The following is a 16952-nucleotide window of genomic DNA, read 5'->3' as shown; positions in this document are numbered from 1 at the left end:
TCCTGATCTGTGCTATTGCTGTGGTGTCCCATTGGGTGATGCCCGTGAATCACCCGGTGGCGCTGAGTGGCTCTGTTACTGACTGCTCCTTTTGTCCCTCCCAAGGAAACCTCAGCCAGAACCAAAGAGAGAGAAGGAAGCCAAGAAGCCCACTATCAAGAAGCCCCTGAATGCTTTCATGTTGTATATGAAAGAGATGCGGGCGAAGGTCATTGCTGAATGCACACTGAAGGAGAGTGCGGCCATCAACCAGATCCTGGGAAGGAGGGTAAGGGCAGGTGGGGGTCCCTGGGGGTTTTGGGGATTGGGGGGGACATCCAGACATCTCCAGGCATGAGGGGAGCTGGGGAGAGTTTCTCCCATCAGTCTGATGGGGATTGGGATTTTGGGGGTGTTGAAGGCGTTGCATGTCATCGGGCTGTGAGCAGCTGGTAGGGAGCCCCAGAAGTGGGAGAAAAGGGAAATCTGGTACCCCAACAGCAATGCCGTGGCTGAAAGGTGCTCTACGAGACCTGCAGCAGCTCCGGTACAGCATCCCCACCCCCTGCACCTGCCCTGGGATGCTCTCCCCTCACACCCTGCAGCACAGTGTCCCCGTGGCGGGGCAGGCTCAGTGCTGTGCTTGTCCCCGCAGTGGCACGCACTGTCCCGGGAGGAGCAGGCCAAGTACTACGAGCTGGCACGCAAGGAACGGCAGCTCCACATGCAGCTCTACCCCGGCTGGTCCGCGCGGGACAACTACGTGAGTGATGCTGCGGCTCGAGTCCCATAGATGTGGCCCAGACATAGCCCAAAAATGACCCATGGGGGGTGGGGGGGTAAACAGGTGCCAGTCGTCCCTGGTAATGTTGTTTCGGAGGGGATGGTTTGTATAGGAATATGTGTTTTGGCATTGGTTTGAACATCCCTTTGGCTGCTCCTCATGGCACATCTATGGCACGAATGTTGTAACTCTACAGCTGCCACTGTTGCTTAGTGCCCAAGGAATAGAAGCAGAAAAAAAAGAGAACTTCTAAGTGATGTGAATGATGTTTGGAAAGCTCTGTCTGTTGACAGGAGCATAATAATTGTGGAAAATAAGATTTAAAAATGCAAAATAGAAGAGAAGCTGCTTTGCATGAGATGAGTGCTGAGCTCAGCCTGGCGGGGGCTCAGTCCAACTCTGGGACCCTTCGTAGGGCTGCATCCCTGGCAGTGATGCTGTGCCCTGGCCCTGGGGTCCCTGTGCTGCCCTGCAGGGTGATGGTCACCGAGCCACCACCTGCCCTGATGGGACATTGATCCCATGGGGCCATCACGACTGAGCAAACCAAGCACACCATGTTCAAAGTATTCAAATACAGCTGTAGCAAATGCAGACAGCAGCACTGCTTGCTCTGCCAGTTTGCAAGCTGGCCCCAGCTCCTCGGAGAGGCTGATTCCCAAGTAAGGGTGCTGTTAAGAAAATTAAAAATCCGTGTTCAAAAGGGGAGAAAAAGGAAAGCTCCTGCAGCAGGCAGAGAGGGACAGCAGATCAAGGTGCATGCTCTGCCCATTGCTCTGTGCCGTGTCCCACCTAGAGGTGCAGGGCTGTGCTCCCCAAAGGAGCACTGAGAAGTCAGCATGAAGAGAATTCATTTCCTCTTTGCTATGTTAATAGTTGAATAACAAGACAATAAGCGAGCTTCCAACACTGCAGAAGCATGGGATGCAGCCTTTTCTAGTGGCTTTCTCAACTGTTTTGATCTCACATGCAAAGAGCCCTGCCTAACGAGCTCGTTAGAGACTTGAGGCAGGGTGCAGATGGCTGCTGAATATCCGCCTGTCGCTGGGCTCTGCTGCTCCATGCAGGGTTCAAGTGGTTCCCTCACAGCCACATCCTTTGTCTTGGATCTGTGCTTGGAGCCCTTCTTCAAGCACTGTTCAGAAAGCCCCAAATCCCACAAAACATCCTCAAATAGCCAGAAATCATAATCAGTAATGTCCTTACATAGGCGTAATAATTAGCAACAAGTAAATTGCTGGGAGCTCAGCTTCCATGTGCAGCTTTGTAGGGTCAGCTGTGTGAGATCTGAGGGGCCCATGGAGAATCTGGGGCAGCACCCAAGAATGCTCCTTTGTGGGCATCCCTGGAGGGCAGCAGCAGTGCTGAAAGCCGGGCATCATTGTCCTTCGAGCCAAGTGTGTCCTCCATGGAAATCCCATCCCTCCTGCTTCTCTCCTCTTGGAAAGCACCAGGAGCTCTCCTTTCCTGGCCAGCACACACCCAGGCTCAGAGCACAGCTGCTCTCCCTCCAGCACTCGTGAGCAGCTGCTCCAGGTCTCGTGGTCGCTGCAGGAGCTGTTGTTCTCTCTGGAGCCCCAGCGAGGAGGAGGAGGAGGAATGTAGGTCACCTCCGCCACACGTGACTCGGCTATTAGGCAGGAAATACAGTTACTCCCACACCGAAGAAAGAGCTCACCGCAGCGCAGAGCTTTCCACCTTCACTCAAACCACAAGAAGTCATACAAAAAAGACAGAGGGCAGAGGAGCCCTGTGAGCCACGCTCCCCACGCCGGCCAGATTTGCTTCAGCCCCTCTGTGCCCTCCTGCCTGAGGTCCTCTGGAGCTAGCACTGTTCTGCTGTGAGGGAGTGAAGAAAATGTGAGAACAAGAAATGAATCCACAGCTGCAGAACGACTGCAGGAGGGAGATGGGTATTATAAAAAAATATTAATAGTAGGAGAGGGATGGGTACTTTTTAAAACTGCCCTGGGATTTGTAAAGCTTTCCCACGTGACATCAGGGTGCTCCTGGGAGGAGTTCTGATCACAGTTCTGCTGTGTTGTGCAGATGGAACCTCCTGCAGTGCTTCAAATGGAGCAGGAGAGCCAGGTGATGTTCAAACCAGTGTCCTGCAAGGAGGAGCCAGTGTGTAACTGCATTCAGTGCAGCTCTCTCTTGCAACTTTTTAGGCAGGCTGCAGTGTGAATGGGGGACTCAGCTGAGGGAGGAAAGCTGGGAAGGCAGCGGGGTGATAGCAGAGATGTGGCTCCATCTCTGAGTTCCTGCAGATGTATACATGTGAGCCTCACTGCCTGCGGTGCTGGACGTGGGGACACTCACCCTGGTGGTGGCTTTGGGACTTCCCCGGGTGTATTTCCCAGAGCTCAGACCCATCCATCCCCCAGCACTGGGAGCACGGCCTGATGGGCTTTTCCTTGGCTTTCCTAGGGAAAAAAGAAGAGGCGGACACGGGAAAAGCAGCAGGACTCCAACTCAGGTAAGTCCTGCAGTGCTGAGCCATGCAGCCCTCGGCGGTGGGCACTTTGGTTTTGTGCGGGATGGATGATCCCACACTGTTGTTGTTTTACCACGCTTTGCCATATTTTCTTTTATTCTCCCGATCTTAACCAATGATCAGTGCATTTCACAAGACAGAAAATTAGCATTTCTGTGAGATTTTCATAGATTAGCTTGAATTAGAACACAAGTAGTTGATGGAAACTGAGAAGACGAGATATTGCCAAGTGCTTATCTGCATGTGTGTATTACTGCTAATTATGCAGAGCATTCAGGTGAGTGCCCCCTGCAGACTGCCCAGGGCTGTCCATTTGCTGGCTGTGAGCTGGGACCAGCCCTGCCTCTGCTGCTGGGATTGCTGGGATGACACAGCCCTGCAGCACAGCTCAGCTCACACAGCTCTGTTAGTGGCTGCATGATGCCCTCTGTGAGTTGTCCTTAAGAAGCAGTTCCAAAGATGTCCGTAAAAAGCAGTTCCAAAGATTCCAGAAATGGCTTCTGTTTAGTTAATGCTATTGATGGCATTCGGTGCCTAGGATGTTGAGAATGCAAGCATTTCAGTGTATATGAAGTGTGTGTCTATCCATATAGACATATGGCTTGTGTGTGATAGAAAAATACTGATTTCACCCTCTATGGAATGGATGGGAGTATTGCTGATGGTGCCCAACAGCACACACTGCTGCTGGTGCAGGCAGGAAGGTGCCCTTCTCCAGTGCTGCAGTAGGGCTGGAAAAGCAGCGTGTGCCTGAAGGCAATCCGGGGCTGCAGGGCAGAGCTGTGCAGCTGGGGCTGCTCCCCGTGGTGCCACCTCTGCTTTCCAGCGCTTCTGCAACGTTTTGTCTCCTCTCTCCTGCCCACAGCCCACTCGCTGGCACCCGGTTAGGCGCTGCAGGGAGCAGGTAAGGAGCACTGCAGGCAGCAGCTCTGTCACCTGGCAGCTTTCCCAGCCTTTAGGAATGTGGAGGTGTCACAAACAGATGTGAATGTCCTGCAGCCCAGCTGGGTGCTGCTTCCCAGCCGCCCTCCCCCACTGCCATCACTGATATATTTTTTTTTCATTTCTTTTCCCTAACAGTCACTTTTTTTACAGGAGAAATGGTGCCACCACCATTCTGTTGCAGAAACAAAACATGGGATTGTAGTCTGTTAGTGGTGTGTTAAGCGGCTGAAATGATGTTGCCTCTTTTCTTCCTCCTGCTTCTCCTCCTCTTTGTGCCTCTGCCTTGCCCATTCTCCGCCACGCATGCTTCTGTGTTCAGATCCTGCCTCTCCTAAGAAATGCAGAGCTCGCTTTGGCCTCAACCAACAAACGGACTGGTGCGGCCCGTGCAGGTGTGTATCACATCTCCACCCCGCGGGGTTCTCCGGGGCTGCGGGTCTGCCTCTGCTCTCTGCTCCTCCGCACACCAGGGGATGCTCCTGGGCTCTCTCCGGGCACCCGTGGTGGCTGCTGTCCATGTGATGCCGATGAGCATCCGTGGTGTTAGAAGCTTATTTCCAGGTCTGCCTCTGTGACTGTGGTGTGGGGCTTTCCACCCATTTACAAACACCCCTTGAGGGCCAGTAGTGAGTAGTGAAGGTCTTTGCTAATTTTCCTGAGGTTTTTCCTATTTATCCTAGAGGTAACCATTTGTGTCGAGATGCACCTTGTTGGTTTGCAGCACCCAGCATGGGGTGGGAAAACCCCAAGCAAGGGAGCTGGTTTGCAGACGTTCCACACCCTGGGTTTCTAGGGCATGACCCCAGAATGAATGTGCCTATTGCAGCTTGAAGCGGGGAAAATCATTCAGTCCATCCAAATCTGAATCCCGGAGCAGATTCCCAGCAGTGTGGGGTCACTCATGGCTGATGTGGGCTAAGTGAGGAGCAGTGCCTCCCAGGCCCAGCAGATCGCCAAGCTCCAGGCATGAGCAAAGAGGTTTAGCTTAGGAACCCTTAGGTTTAGGTTTCCCCATCCCTGCAGACAGCCCATGTCAGGCTGGGGGTCTCTGAGCACTGATGGAGCTGTGGGTTTCCCTGCTCATTTCGGGGAGGGGACTGGATGGCCTTAAAGATTCCTTCCAACCCAAACAGTTCCAATTCAGTGACTTCATTTGAACTCTCCTCATTCAGCTTCAGCGCTAACCCTCTGCATTGCTTCCAGTTAACGCAGCCTGCTGAGTTTGTGGACCTTAGCATGCTTTTTTATACAACTTTTGCCTCTCAAACGCTACTTAGTCACATCTTTTCTGCAATTGCCTGTACTAATGTACTGCTGCCAGTTCAAGGGCTTCTGTCCTCCCTGCAGTGGTCGCAAACGCCCGTAGAGAGCAGCTCCCAGCTGAGGTTCCCACTCCAAGGACAACAGGGACCGATGACAAACGGGTGTTCCTGGCTGGAGGTTTCACCCTTACACCAGGACAAAATGCTGCAGGCTGCTGTAGTTCCTAAGGGACAGGGATACATCCTTTTAGCTATATAGGAGCCATGCGAGCTTTAGTATCAAATCTGCTGCTTCTCCATCATTTTAAATCAAATTGAATCAATGAGTCGATGAATCAGCTGATGGGTTTCTGTCATCCTACAAGGAGGTCATGGAGACACTCTGTCCTGCAGCTACTCCTGATTTGTCTGTAGCAAACACAGCTCATGGTGGGCCTTGGCTGCTCTGGGAGGCTGCAGCCCATGTGGCATTCCATGTTCCTTTCAGCAGCGCTGTCACGTTTCCTACCGTGTTAATTGGGTCACCCCAGCTAACGATGCCACTGACAGCAGCAATGCCATTTCTCTTGTTCGCAGCCAGCGCAAAGTCGTGTTTAATACTGGGCTACTTAATGCATATTCCATCACTGTGTAGTTTTTCATTAGTAAGATCAAAGAGAGGTGTGTGCTGATCAGCGACTTCTCCATTTATCTGTTTTCCTCAGCTGAGGCAGTCGAGGCAGGGAGCTGAGCGGGACGAGGCTGTTCTTTCTGCCTGTTGTAGCTGCGCTGTCATTCTCAGCGCCTGGAGCAGGGAGTTGCTCCCTCACCACTGTTAGGTGACAGCCTCAGAGCTCTGTGCTTTGGAGCTTCCCTGAGCTGCTGCAGAGGATGCAGAGGGAGCGATGTGAGGGATGCTGGGAGTCACCGCTCCCAGCTGGGTACTTCTGCAGGAAACCCTTAGCAGCAGAACCGTGCCTGCAGGGCTGTGCACGTACTGCTGCCAGAGCTTCCTCTCCTGCATGTGCGTGTGGCATTTTGTGCTCGTATCTCAGCTGCTAAAGGTACAGATCACAGCAAGCACGTCAGCCCAGAGAAGCCGTGGATGGCTTTCCGGATGGGTGGAGGTCAGAGGCTTTTGCTGCAAAGGAAAGCAGCTGAGCGGGCAATGCACACAAAGCTAGGGCCGGGGTAGGAAATGTGCTGCAGGTAGAAACGCTCTGAAGGGCTCGGGTTGACTTGCGTCGCCTTAGGAAGAAAGCTAACGAATGATGTGGAGCGCAGTGTCGTGGCACTGCCCGACCCGGCGCTGCTCCGTGGCTGCGTCCCGCAAAGCAGCGGCGGTCACAGCCGATGGGGCGATGCCTGCACGGCCGGAGCGCTGCCGCCGTTATGGCGCCCCCTCGCGGGCGCGGCGGAGCAGCGCTGCCGATGTCCGCGCGCGGACGGCCCATCTCCCCGCTGACGCCCCGCGCCGTACCGCTCCCGGCCCCGCGCCCGCACTGCGCTCTGCTCGGCGTTTTGTGTGTGACTGTAAATTCACCCTTTATTTACAGATAACTCTCTTCACTGTTCATAGGAGGAAAAAGAAGTGCATTCGGTACTTACAAGGAGAAGGACGCTGTGCCAGCCCAGTTTCTTCCGATGGAAGTGCTATAGACTCCCCTCCCTCCCCCCTGGATGCACTCCAATGCGTATCCTCCGCTTTCCCTTCAGACAAGCTTGCAGCCCCCGCAGACTCCACACACAGAGAACACACCGACCCCCTCCCCGTCTCCGCTCCCCTCACAGCTGCTGTCTGCTCCTCCAGACCCAACGCCGGGTGCTCTCCCGCACCCGCAGAGCCCTCAGCCTGCAGCGTGGCTTCCACGGGGACGTAGTCCCACACCCACCCGTGTCTGCTGAGACGTTGGGCACTTTGCTCTCCCACCAAAAAGGACCAGAGGCCCGCCCCAGTTCCCTGTTTCACTGCAAAGTTAGGCAACAGAACGATTGGAGGATGCTGGAAAACTCATTTGTTTATTTGGGGGGAGGTGGCGGTTAAAGATAGCAAAGTGATTTTTAAAAAGGTTTAAAAAAAAAAAACAACACAAAACCTGCCAAAATTTGAAGTGCTGATGAGTAAATAAGCCTTTTGTCCCCGCCCTGTGCTGCTTTTTTGTTTGTTTGGGGTTTTTCTTTCTTTACTGCATCATCTATGAGTGTGGCAGAAAGCAAAGAGAGACTCCCCAGCTTGCTGCAGTAGGTGGTAGGTGCTCTACATCTAACGCAGGCTTCCATGTTCTGCCTTCCGAGCTGCTTTAAGCTGTAGTCCTCCTGTAGCTGTTATACCATGGAACTGGAAAAGCTGGAATAGGAGCCTTTTGTAAAAGCCCTTGTGTCTGAAAATGAAATGTAGCGATGCTAGCTTTGTGATCTGACTGGATGATAGAGAAATATTTAAACAAATGAGATGTATTTTTTAAACTTCTTGTTTGAGAACAGGAAGGTACTGTTTACAGGTAATAGTCTCTGTGCAGACACACTGAATCCCACTGGTGTGTGGCAGGGCAGAGGATTGCTCCCCACATCAGTCCAGTGCAGGGTTTCCCTGCTGTTGTGCTTTGGTTGTTGCAAATTCGGGCAGCCAGAATGGCCATGCAGTGGGCTGGGGAGAGCCTCAAAAAGCTTCCCCTTAACCCAGCACACACGAGGAGCACGTAGGGCAAGCAGCCACACAGCCTGACTGAGGCACTCAGGTGCGCTGCGCTCCATCTCACAAGCCAGGCTGAGGCCAGGCTGCAGGAAGGGGCTGAGCCCCACACTCCCTGCCGTGCAGCCCGGAGCAGCAGCACACTGCCCTGCCCTCTGCTCACAGGCTGCATTTACCCTCTGCAAGACCAAAAACGTTTCTTGCTGATTTGGTGTCTGACTTGTTAAAGAACTTACCCGAGCTTTTTCTAACAGATCTCCCTCACCATGAGGCCAAACATGAAGGCATTCTCTGCAGCCTGAGAATGTTTACCAGGTTCTGGTATCTTCTATTTTGATCTGTGGACACATTCTGATCTCCACAAACTGATGTAAATCCTAACTTAACCAAATGTATCGATATCTCTACGTTTACACACTTGGCACACAGACCAGTCCGGTCCAGTGCGTATCTTTTCCTGCTTGAAAGAAATGTATTTTAGACTGCTGAAGAGAAGAACACCAAACTGAGGGAGAGAGGGGGCTATTTTTGTCTACTTGACAGAACAGGTTTTAGAGTACTGACTACAAATTATGTAGTAACATTATTGTAGAACTGCAGGAAACTTAAGATGACCTTTATAATGTAAAAAAATTATTTTTATATTTCTTTTCTTAAAACAAAAACCCGGATTTTATACATTGGACTCAACTTTTTAAACAAGTTTATGCATCAAAGATTGAAAAATGAAAAAAAAAAGACACTGATTAGTCTGTAGAGCATCCCTGGGTTTGTTCCCCTGATTTAGGTGCTTCTGCTTATAGTAGTGTAGATCTTTAATGCGTTTTAGCTTAGAAGACCCAAACTTATTGCTTTCTTCCTCTTCTGTGTAAGTGCAACTTTGGAAGCACTGAACGAAGCGACGTGCACAGACTGACAGAGCTGTTCTAACCCTTAGAGAAGTAGCATTAGCTGCAGGGCCAGCTGCACACTGCGCTCAGAGGGTTAATGATGCAGCCATTGCTCACACACCATCCGCTCGTCTTTAAGTTATTTCAGCAGGCTTACACAACAGCACGGCCCAGTGCTGAGCACAGCGACTCAGCGAGCCATTCCCAGACCTGACACAGACTCTTCTTCTGACTATACCTTATATACATAAACCTTAAAAAAAGCTTTGTCTCAGCTCACCATTCTTCACTTTGAGACCCTCTGATGTAAGGTGCTGTCCAAGTGACAACTACTGTAAAAGCCACAGCTGACAAGTCGGCCACACTGCGCCCATTAGCGGGCAGAACCAGGTGCAGAGCTGGCATAACGTAATGCCTGCTTGGTATTTCATGGTTGGACCAAATGTAACTTAGCAGCAAAGATGGGTATAAAGAAAAACCTAAGAAAAACCAGCCGTCTCTAAGTAACACCAGAGGAAATTTAAGGGAAAGTCCTGACCAGTATTAAACCGCATGCTGTGACCAAGGACCGAGTAGCACTAAACAGCTGTCATTCATTTCAGAACTCGTTAGGACTTCCCTTCATCTATTTCAGGGCTACTCATAGCCCCTCCACGGTGCCCGCGCTGCCCGCCTTGCTCAGGGCACGCTGACGGGGAAAGACCCACCTGTGTTACAGCCTCCTCTCATCACTGCCATTCCACCCAATTCCTGCACAATCTCCTTGGTGGAACCTGCCTTCCCTTCTCCAGGAGCCTTCCCACGTGCATCCATGGCACAGAGGTGGGCATTCCCAGGGCACAGACAGGCGCACACTTTCTGACCGCTGCTCCTAAACAGATCTCACACCAACGCAGCATCATTTCGGCCTTTGCTGTTACCTGAAAGCTTAAATGGCACAACTTATTTCCTTCCCCAAAACACATAAGAGACCTCAGAGCTGCCCATTTCCGAGACAGAACAGCAAGCTGACCGACTTCTGATCCATGCCCTATGGTTAACAGTGCCAAAACAGAGTTACTTCTATTAATGCCAAAAGAAATCTCTAGAAATGCTCTATGAAGTGTTATTATTTTGTGTTAATGTGCTTTTTTAATAGAAGGAAAGCATCGCCCTGAAGTTTTTAATTGCAAAAAGAATTTTTTTTTTCAGTTTTTTACAGCAATTTCAACTTCTCTCAAAATACTTATTTGAATTCCTGAAACCACTCTGAATGTGGAAGTCATGGAAATACCACTTCATTAAACCAAGAACAACCACTGTATGTATGTAGCAGGGATAAATGTTTTGCAGCTGTACTTTCATTTGTCCAATGATTATCCATCATTTGTTGTAATTTTTTTACTTCACCGAGTTTGTATTTTTTGGCTTTTATGTTCAAAATATGTTTATAGCTTTATAAATAAAGTAATTGCCAGACTGGCTGTTCAAAATAGGCCACTGGAAATTATAAGCCTATCAAAGTGTCAATTAATTATTTCTTAGAACTGAAGAAATTTTTTGTACTTTCACGTTTAAGCATTTTAGCATAATTTCCAGTAGCCTTCAGTAGGTAAAGGCTGAAACTGTAAGCCATAAAGAAGGAAAAATACGTCCTTCCCCATGAACCCATGGCTGCTGCTGACTTCCTCCTCCCCCATTGTGCCCCCATTTCATCCCTTTAGCCAAGAGCAGCACTCCCAAGTCATGGCCTGATGAGGGAAATAAGTGTTTATGCAGTGCCATACCAGTTAATGATTAACATCGAGTTCAGCAATGGGAACCTGGACAGTGTCCACATTTCAGGTGTTGGAGGTTCGTGGCTGGCTGCCTGCTCACACAGACACCAGCAGGTTCAGCTGAAGAGGACAACCCATGCAGCAGCTACGCTGCACCCACAGCACCCTTGTGCAGAAGGTCCCTCTCTACAGCTTGTACCATCAGAGATTAAAACAGGTGTTTTCTTGCACTGCCATACACATCAGGCAGGTAGACAACTGGGACAAAGCCTGAGCCAGCACTGCAGGGGAATTCCGACCGGAGAAAGCAACATGTATGGATTCCTAATGAATGAGGCTACTAACATCCAACTCTGTCACAGCTACATAATGCTCTGAGCACAAAGCCAATCCTTTTGCATACTGTGCCATACTGCCACAGCAGCATCAGTTTTGGGCAAACTACTCATACCAGCAGTGAATGGACACGATTCTGGAGCAGAAGCCAAAGCCATTTACTTCATCATTCAAGCATTTGACCACAAAGAGTTATTTCTTAGGCAAGCTGTTGTAAGAATTAGCAATTCTGGCCACAAGTGCTTTATGCAAACTGTAGAAGCGAAGCTTCAAGGAAGACAAACTGAACTGCCTCTGTCTCTTCCTCATCGTACAGCACAGGGAGGCAACACACGAGGCAGCAGCTGCTGCTGACCAACACCTCAAGGAAGCATTTGTAGACTTCTACCATTGAGCACAACTACAGCTTCTGTATTAGAATTGTCACTTCAAGGATGAAACTAGCGTATCCTGAATGCTAACTTCATGCACAGAGATGGATTTGTTTCTCGTAAGAATCCAGGGTAAGCTGAACACTGAACTACAAGAAGTGTTATCAGAAGCTCTTCACTAGTGGTACTTTAACAGAGTTGTACTGTTTACAATACAGGATGCTTGGCAGGCTTCGAACGTCCCAGTCTGTAACACTGGAGCATTTTATGCCCACTGACAATGCTATCAGCAGCACAACGGCAGGCACAGCAGCCTTATGAATAAGCATATGTGCCCAGCAGCTGCCTCCAAAGCATGGATCTGAGTGCCGCTTTAGAACAAGTTATGAATGCTTTCATTAATGGTTACATCAAAGCAAGATTACCTCAAAGCTGGTAAGCCATCAAAAAAATCCATCTGGATTTAGCTTCAGACTTCATTTGAGGAGCTGCTGACTGTGACTGACCAGCAGCTTGCATTCTAATCATTTAAAACAGATGAAGATTTTATTTCAGTTAACCACTCCCTCAGTGCTATTACTATTACTCATACACTCAGTAAGAAGTGACAGGTTGTCTAGTTATAAACAATTAGAACCGTTCGTAAATAGAAGTTTAAAAGCCCTTTATTAATTCAGAAGTGAAACACTGATATTTAAAGTGAGATAAGTATGTTTATTAAGGTTTATTCTACTCTAAGATTTATACAGAGAATGGAATGCAATACAAGCTAAGAGCACACCTCAGAGATCTACCACAAAACCACCCCCTACTCCCTATAAGGGAACTGTAAAAAAAATTAAAATAAAAATCAGGAAACCAGTTACTGTTTAACTAGTTGCAAGTGGCTTTGTCCAAAGAAGTCAAGCTCAATATTGCATTAGCTTTGTATGCAATAAGAAGTCTCTAGAAGCAGAAGTATCACATACATAGGCAAAAAGATCTCCCATGGATACACGAAAACCATGTTTTAAAGAGCTACATCACAAGGGTAGTTTAAAATTGCCTAAAAAAACAGCCACTAATGGCATGCACAGGTCAATAATCTTAACTTTGGTAATGTCAGTCATTTTTGGTCAAACCTGGATTCCACTTTTAGCAAAAAAAAGTATAAAAACACACCTGTCCTGTGCATAAAGCAACACAAATTCCACGTGCTACCAGCTAGAGGCAGGCCTTCACGACATGGCAGAAGCATGCCACGTTTGCTGCCAGAAGCCTGCTTAGCTCTAGATCACATCTCTTACTACTCATCAGCCTACCAGGCCAGACCAACAGGACAAGGAAGTGGACAGATTGTTTTGTTTTAAATGCAGAACAAGAGCCATCTTTAAAGTTATACAGCTTTAAGTAACACCAATTTTTCCAAAATGTTTTTGTAAGAAATCCAACAGGTTTTTTAAGCTTTATGTAGCTCCCCAAGACACATTTAATTTTCCTTTCTGAAGCCATCAATACCCTGTAAATAAGTGTTTTGTTCTTCCTGAGGAAGAAAGCAAAGGTGGTTTTATTTACAATGGTGGAGTCAACGCTTAAGATTGTAACTGGACTTGGAACAGTTAAAAAAGTATAATGAAAATGACAACCTTAAGTGCTACTTTCCATACAGAATCCACACTTGGTTCAGTTTTATTCGTTGCAGAGTAAAGTAAAAAGACATCCCATTACACTAGTAAAAACGCAGATTTAAATTTATACTCAAAAAAAAAACACTACACATGCAAAGGGAACAATATCCTGCTATCATAACTTCATTTGCTGCTGCATTTGTCTAATATTAACAATTATGAACAGAGCAGTGCAACTAGTATTTGGAACAATCCTTACAGTGTTCGAGTGTCAGGCACAATGCTTCACTTCTCTTCACACCACTGGTTCTCCTTACGTACCTGGAAGAACAATGTAACTGGTAATGTGACGCAGTAAGCTTTAGAAGCTCAAGGGAAGGTAAACTCCCATAAGCATTTGGGTTTGCTTACTGTAGAAAGGCATAACATTATGAAATGATGAAGCATCACATGTTAACGCAGCAGAAAAACAGCTAAATTATAATTAAACCCAGATGAAGTACCTGTGCTTCTTCCTCCTCAGTGAAGTCATTCTTAATATTGAATGTCTTGCGAATTTCTTCTGGAGTTTTCCCCTTGATCATGTTGGCAACTGTCTTGCATGTGACATCAAGCAAACCTTTGATGTCCAAGTAATTTGCAGCCTGTAAAACAGTTTCCAAATTTAAAGCTTCCAGATCAATTTTCTGCCTCTGCAGACGTACTACCAAAGTTCTGCTCCCAGCACTGTAGAATGCTGTAACCACAAAGAGCCAAATTGCTCTGAGAAGCTTCAAGCTAGAACCTTGAATTAACTACCTAAAGTTTACTTGCCAAACAGGAGTCATTTCTACCGTGAAAGCCCCGTCTCCTTTTATACAAGGCTATCAGAACCTTGCACACCTCTGAGATCTTAAACACTTCAGTGCTGTTAGCTAGCTAACACAGGAGCCACTCGGTTGAAGTATCAGATAAGATACTAATCTGGCTTTTTTTAGAATTTGTATTTATGCACATCTCTAAAACACCATTTAAAGTAATACGCCATCAGCCAAGACTCAAAAGCTACAAAAGCTACAGTCAGCTGTAGGGCCACAACTACAGACAAGCACAGGAACTGGTAGATGAGCAAGCATAAAAGCCTAGCATTATGTTAACAAGCATCTACCATTCACCAATTTCAGCCAGCAGTCACTGCTCGAACTGGTTGCCCACCCCATATTCTCTACATTAAGAAGTTATTCGAATAAGAAGCATCAGGACTCATTTGTAAAACACACAAACAGAGGTCAGTGTGCAGGCACGGCCTTTATGCTTCCAGAACATACTTACCAGGATGAGTTCAAAAAGTGTTCCTTGGTCTACTTTCAGAAATTCTTGATCCCACACAGGGATGTCATCCGTTCTTTTCTCCTTGTTCTCATCATCCTCAGGAGGAGGTGGATCATCTTTGTGATGGGTGCACCACTGAATCACCTAATTACAGTTTTGATAGTAAACTTTTACCCAAGTGACTTTCCCATTAGGCCTCAGCTCTAACATAACTTTATTTTAGGAGCACTGTACTTTTTCCTCTGGATTGATATCAGAATCACACGTTCATGTTTCATCATCTTACATTTTCCTCTTAGAAGAGCTAACCCCCGATCCTGGAACCCAACTGTCTTCACAAAGCTCCAATGAGACAGCAGCCAGCCAATTAAATACTCAGGATTCTAAAAAGCAGCTCCTAGCAGTCAAAGTTAACAAGAAATCCCGTGCTAACAAACACAGGACCATACAGAAGTAACATAAACCTCATTTTGAGGAGCTGGAACTGTTTGAAGAATAATTCTTACCAAGCAGAATAGTACACAAGGAATGAGTATAGAGAAGTACTTAATAGCTACCAACAGGACAGGGTCACCACAGCGCAAAGTTCAGGTTTCCAAGATAGAACTGCTTTATTGTTTTGGGTTTTTTTAATACCTCATTAATTAGATAATTAAAAGAAAGTATCTGCTATGAGTAGAACGCTGTTCCATTCTGCCAACCCAAAGGATCTCCAAAGTTTGAAGCTATTTATGTACACCTTCACTAGGAAATCATTTCTAACCCTGTACTTACCCCAACACAGAGCAGCATTTGTTTTGGCCCAAAGTTTTCTATTTCAGAGTAAAAAATACCTCAAGATACAGCAACATTTTTCACTTTTCTTATTTGTCCCAACAATAATCAGACTAAGTTTAAAACACTGAAAAGACAGTGTTCATACGTGGTGTTAACTGCTACACAGGCAGAGCATCTGTACAAAACGCTCACTGACGGTGGCTCTCACCACTGCCTGCCCTTTAACCTTTCTCCTTACATTCTGCACTCATGAAGAGGCATCTCAGCTCACAAAACCCAGTTACAATCAGTGCTTTAAAACCATGAGATGCTAGCGAGCACAGATGTCCAGCACCAGCCCTCTGCCTTAGGAACCCTGCCCAGCCTCCAGCTGCTATTCCAGAAGGTCACTCCTGTAAGTCTTCAGCCATGAGCTGTGAACCTCCTCCCAGTTCTCAGATAAACTGTGCTCATACACCTCATAACGGTGCTACACTTGAAGCTAACACATGAGAAGTATTTTTAATGGTAATATTTAACTCCAGCATTAATTTCACATCTCGTTACTGATGCACAACACGACCACTTCTCAGTACCTTACCTTTTTTAAAATAGCTGCGTTGACATTTGGAAGAGGGACTGGGTCATCATCGCCTTCATCATCCATTCCCAGGTCTGCAAATGGAAAGATGACTTAGCAACCAGCAGCCTAAAGCTTTGTTCTCCAGACTGGGCTGCTTCATCGATTCTCCACTATTCTAACAACACGGAGGCTGAGCAGACAAACAGCAAATGATCTCTAAGCTAAGGCTGAAACTTCAGTGTAGTTTTGCAGAGGCACGGCTGCGTTATACGTGTTGGGTTCTACTATCTGTAAGCTAAGTAGCTTAATAATGCTGCCTCCAAAGAGATGCTGACATACTTTGAGCATGAACAATCTATTAAGTCAGTTACTTGTCACAGCAGAACGTGATAGTTTTGTGTTCTGGGAACAGAATGTGTTTAAGACAACATTTATGAATGTTTACCATTTTCAATCCACAAGTTAAACCAAATTGTTCCAAATGAGATCTCCCATTCTTATATTTAAAAGGGATTTAGGCCTAATGTGGTGAGTACAGACAATATTTTGTCTTGCATAGGAGCAGCAAATACTGAAGCTGTTGTATTTAGGCAAGTCAACTACTGTCATTGGCGGGATATCAATTAGTATTACTTTTTGTTTGGAATATCTAATTTCATAGATTCTGAAACCAGAATACTGACATTAAGGGGTACTGCATATGTTACCACTTACTAGAAGCTCCAAATGCATACTTCAAACATAGTACCAGATACTGGTGTAAGACATCACCAAGTGGTCTATCCAAAGTTGCTGGCAGAGGGAAGTAACTCAAGAAGTACCCCACCATCAGTCAGCTCTGCTCAGCTCATCCCCATCCCTCCAAAACTGGAATTTCATCTGTTATCAGAAAACCAATGTTTCATTGGTGGTTTCATGATGCTTGATGCAACTTCACTTTTTACCTCCTCCCCGTCATTCACATCTAACAGACAAAGCAGCATGTATAAACTGATAGCGCCTAAACATCTGTACAGTTCAATGTCTTTTCTCTGTACTGGTTAGCAGACTGCATCTTGGTCAGATCACGAAGAGGCCAGCTGGTGGTGCCTAGCTTACAATTCCTTCACCACAGGCAACTTTCATCAATACTAGCGTGTCACCAAACACTGCCAGTGACACAGCCTGCGTGTGTGTGAGAAAACTGAGAGGAATTACATTCCC

General features: G+C 47.3%; 2 protein-coding genes across 22 annotated transcripts in view; one reads left to right on the top strand and one right to left on the bottom strand.

Moving 5' to 3' along the window:
* Positions 1 to 10525, top strand: part of TCF7 (transcription factor 7 (T-cell specific, HMG-box)) — a 58536-nt gene extending 48011 nt beyond the window's left edge. For 7 of the 18 annotated variants that reach the window (XM_015293998.4, NM_001398083.1, XM_015293996.4 and 4 more), the window contains 5 exons: positions 106 to 268; positions 635 to 742; positions 3194 to 3242; positions 4525 to 4597; positions 7026 to 10525. In XM_015293998.4, the coding sequence (XP_015149484.1) occupies positions 106 to 268; positions 635 to 742; positions 3194 to 3242; positions 4525 to 4597; positions 7026 to 7326 (694 nt within the window). In that variant the 3' untranslated portion in view covers positions 7327 to 10525. Of the gene's footprint in view, positions 1 to 105; positions 269 to 634; positions 743 to 3193; positions 3243 to 4125; positions 4492 to 4524; positions 4598 to 7002 lie in introns of those variants that run through there. The other 11 variants (XM_046900283.1, XM_046900282.1, XM_015294006.4 and 8 more) reach the window with 5 other exon arrangements.
* Positions 10526 to 12139: 1614 nt separating this feature from the next.
* SKP1 (S-phase kinase-associated protein 1) overlaps positions 12140 to 16952 on the bottom strand; it is a 9038-nt gene continuing 4225 nt past the window's right edge. For all 4 annotated transcript variants that reach the window (XM_040646920.2, XM_025154856.3, NM_001006153.2 and 1 more), the window contains exons 3-6: positions 15768 to 15841; positions 14411 to 14554; positions 13603 to 13743; positions 12140 to 13420 (exon numbers count right to left, since the gene is read on the bottom strand). In XM_040646920.2, coding sequence (XP_040502854.1) covers positions 13385 to 13420; positions 13603 to 13743; positions 14411 to 14554; positions 15768 to 15841 — 395 coding nt within the window. In that variant the 3' untranslated portion in view covers positions 12140 to 13384. The remainder of the gene's footprint in view (positions 13421 to 13602; positions 13744 to 14410; positions 14555 to 15767; positions 15842 to 16952) is intronic.

Source organism: Gallus gallus, chromosome 13, assembly GCF_016699485.2.
Source record: "Gallus gallus isolate bGalGal1 chromosome 13, bGalGal1.mat.broiler.GRCg7b, whole genome shotgun sequence".
Lineage (NCBI taxonomy): Eukaryota > Metazoa > Chordata > Aves > Galliformes > Phasianidae > Gallus > Gallus gallus.
Note: the sequence above shows the minus strand (reverse complement) of the source record. Positions and strands in the feature narration are given on the sequence as shown.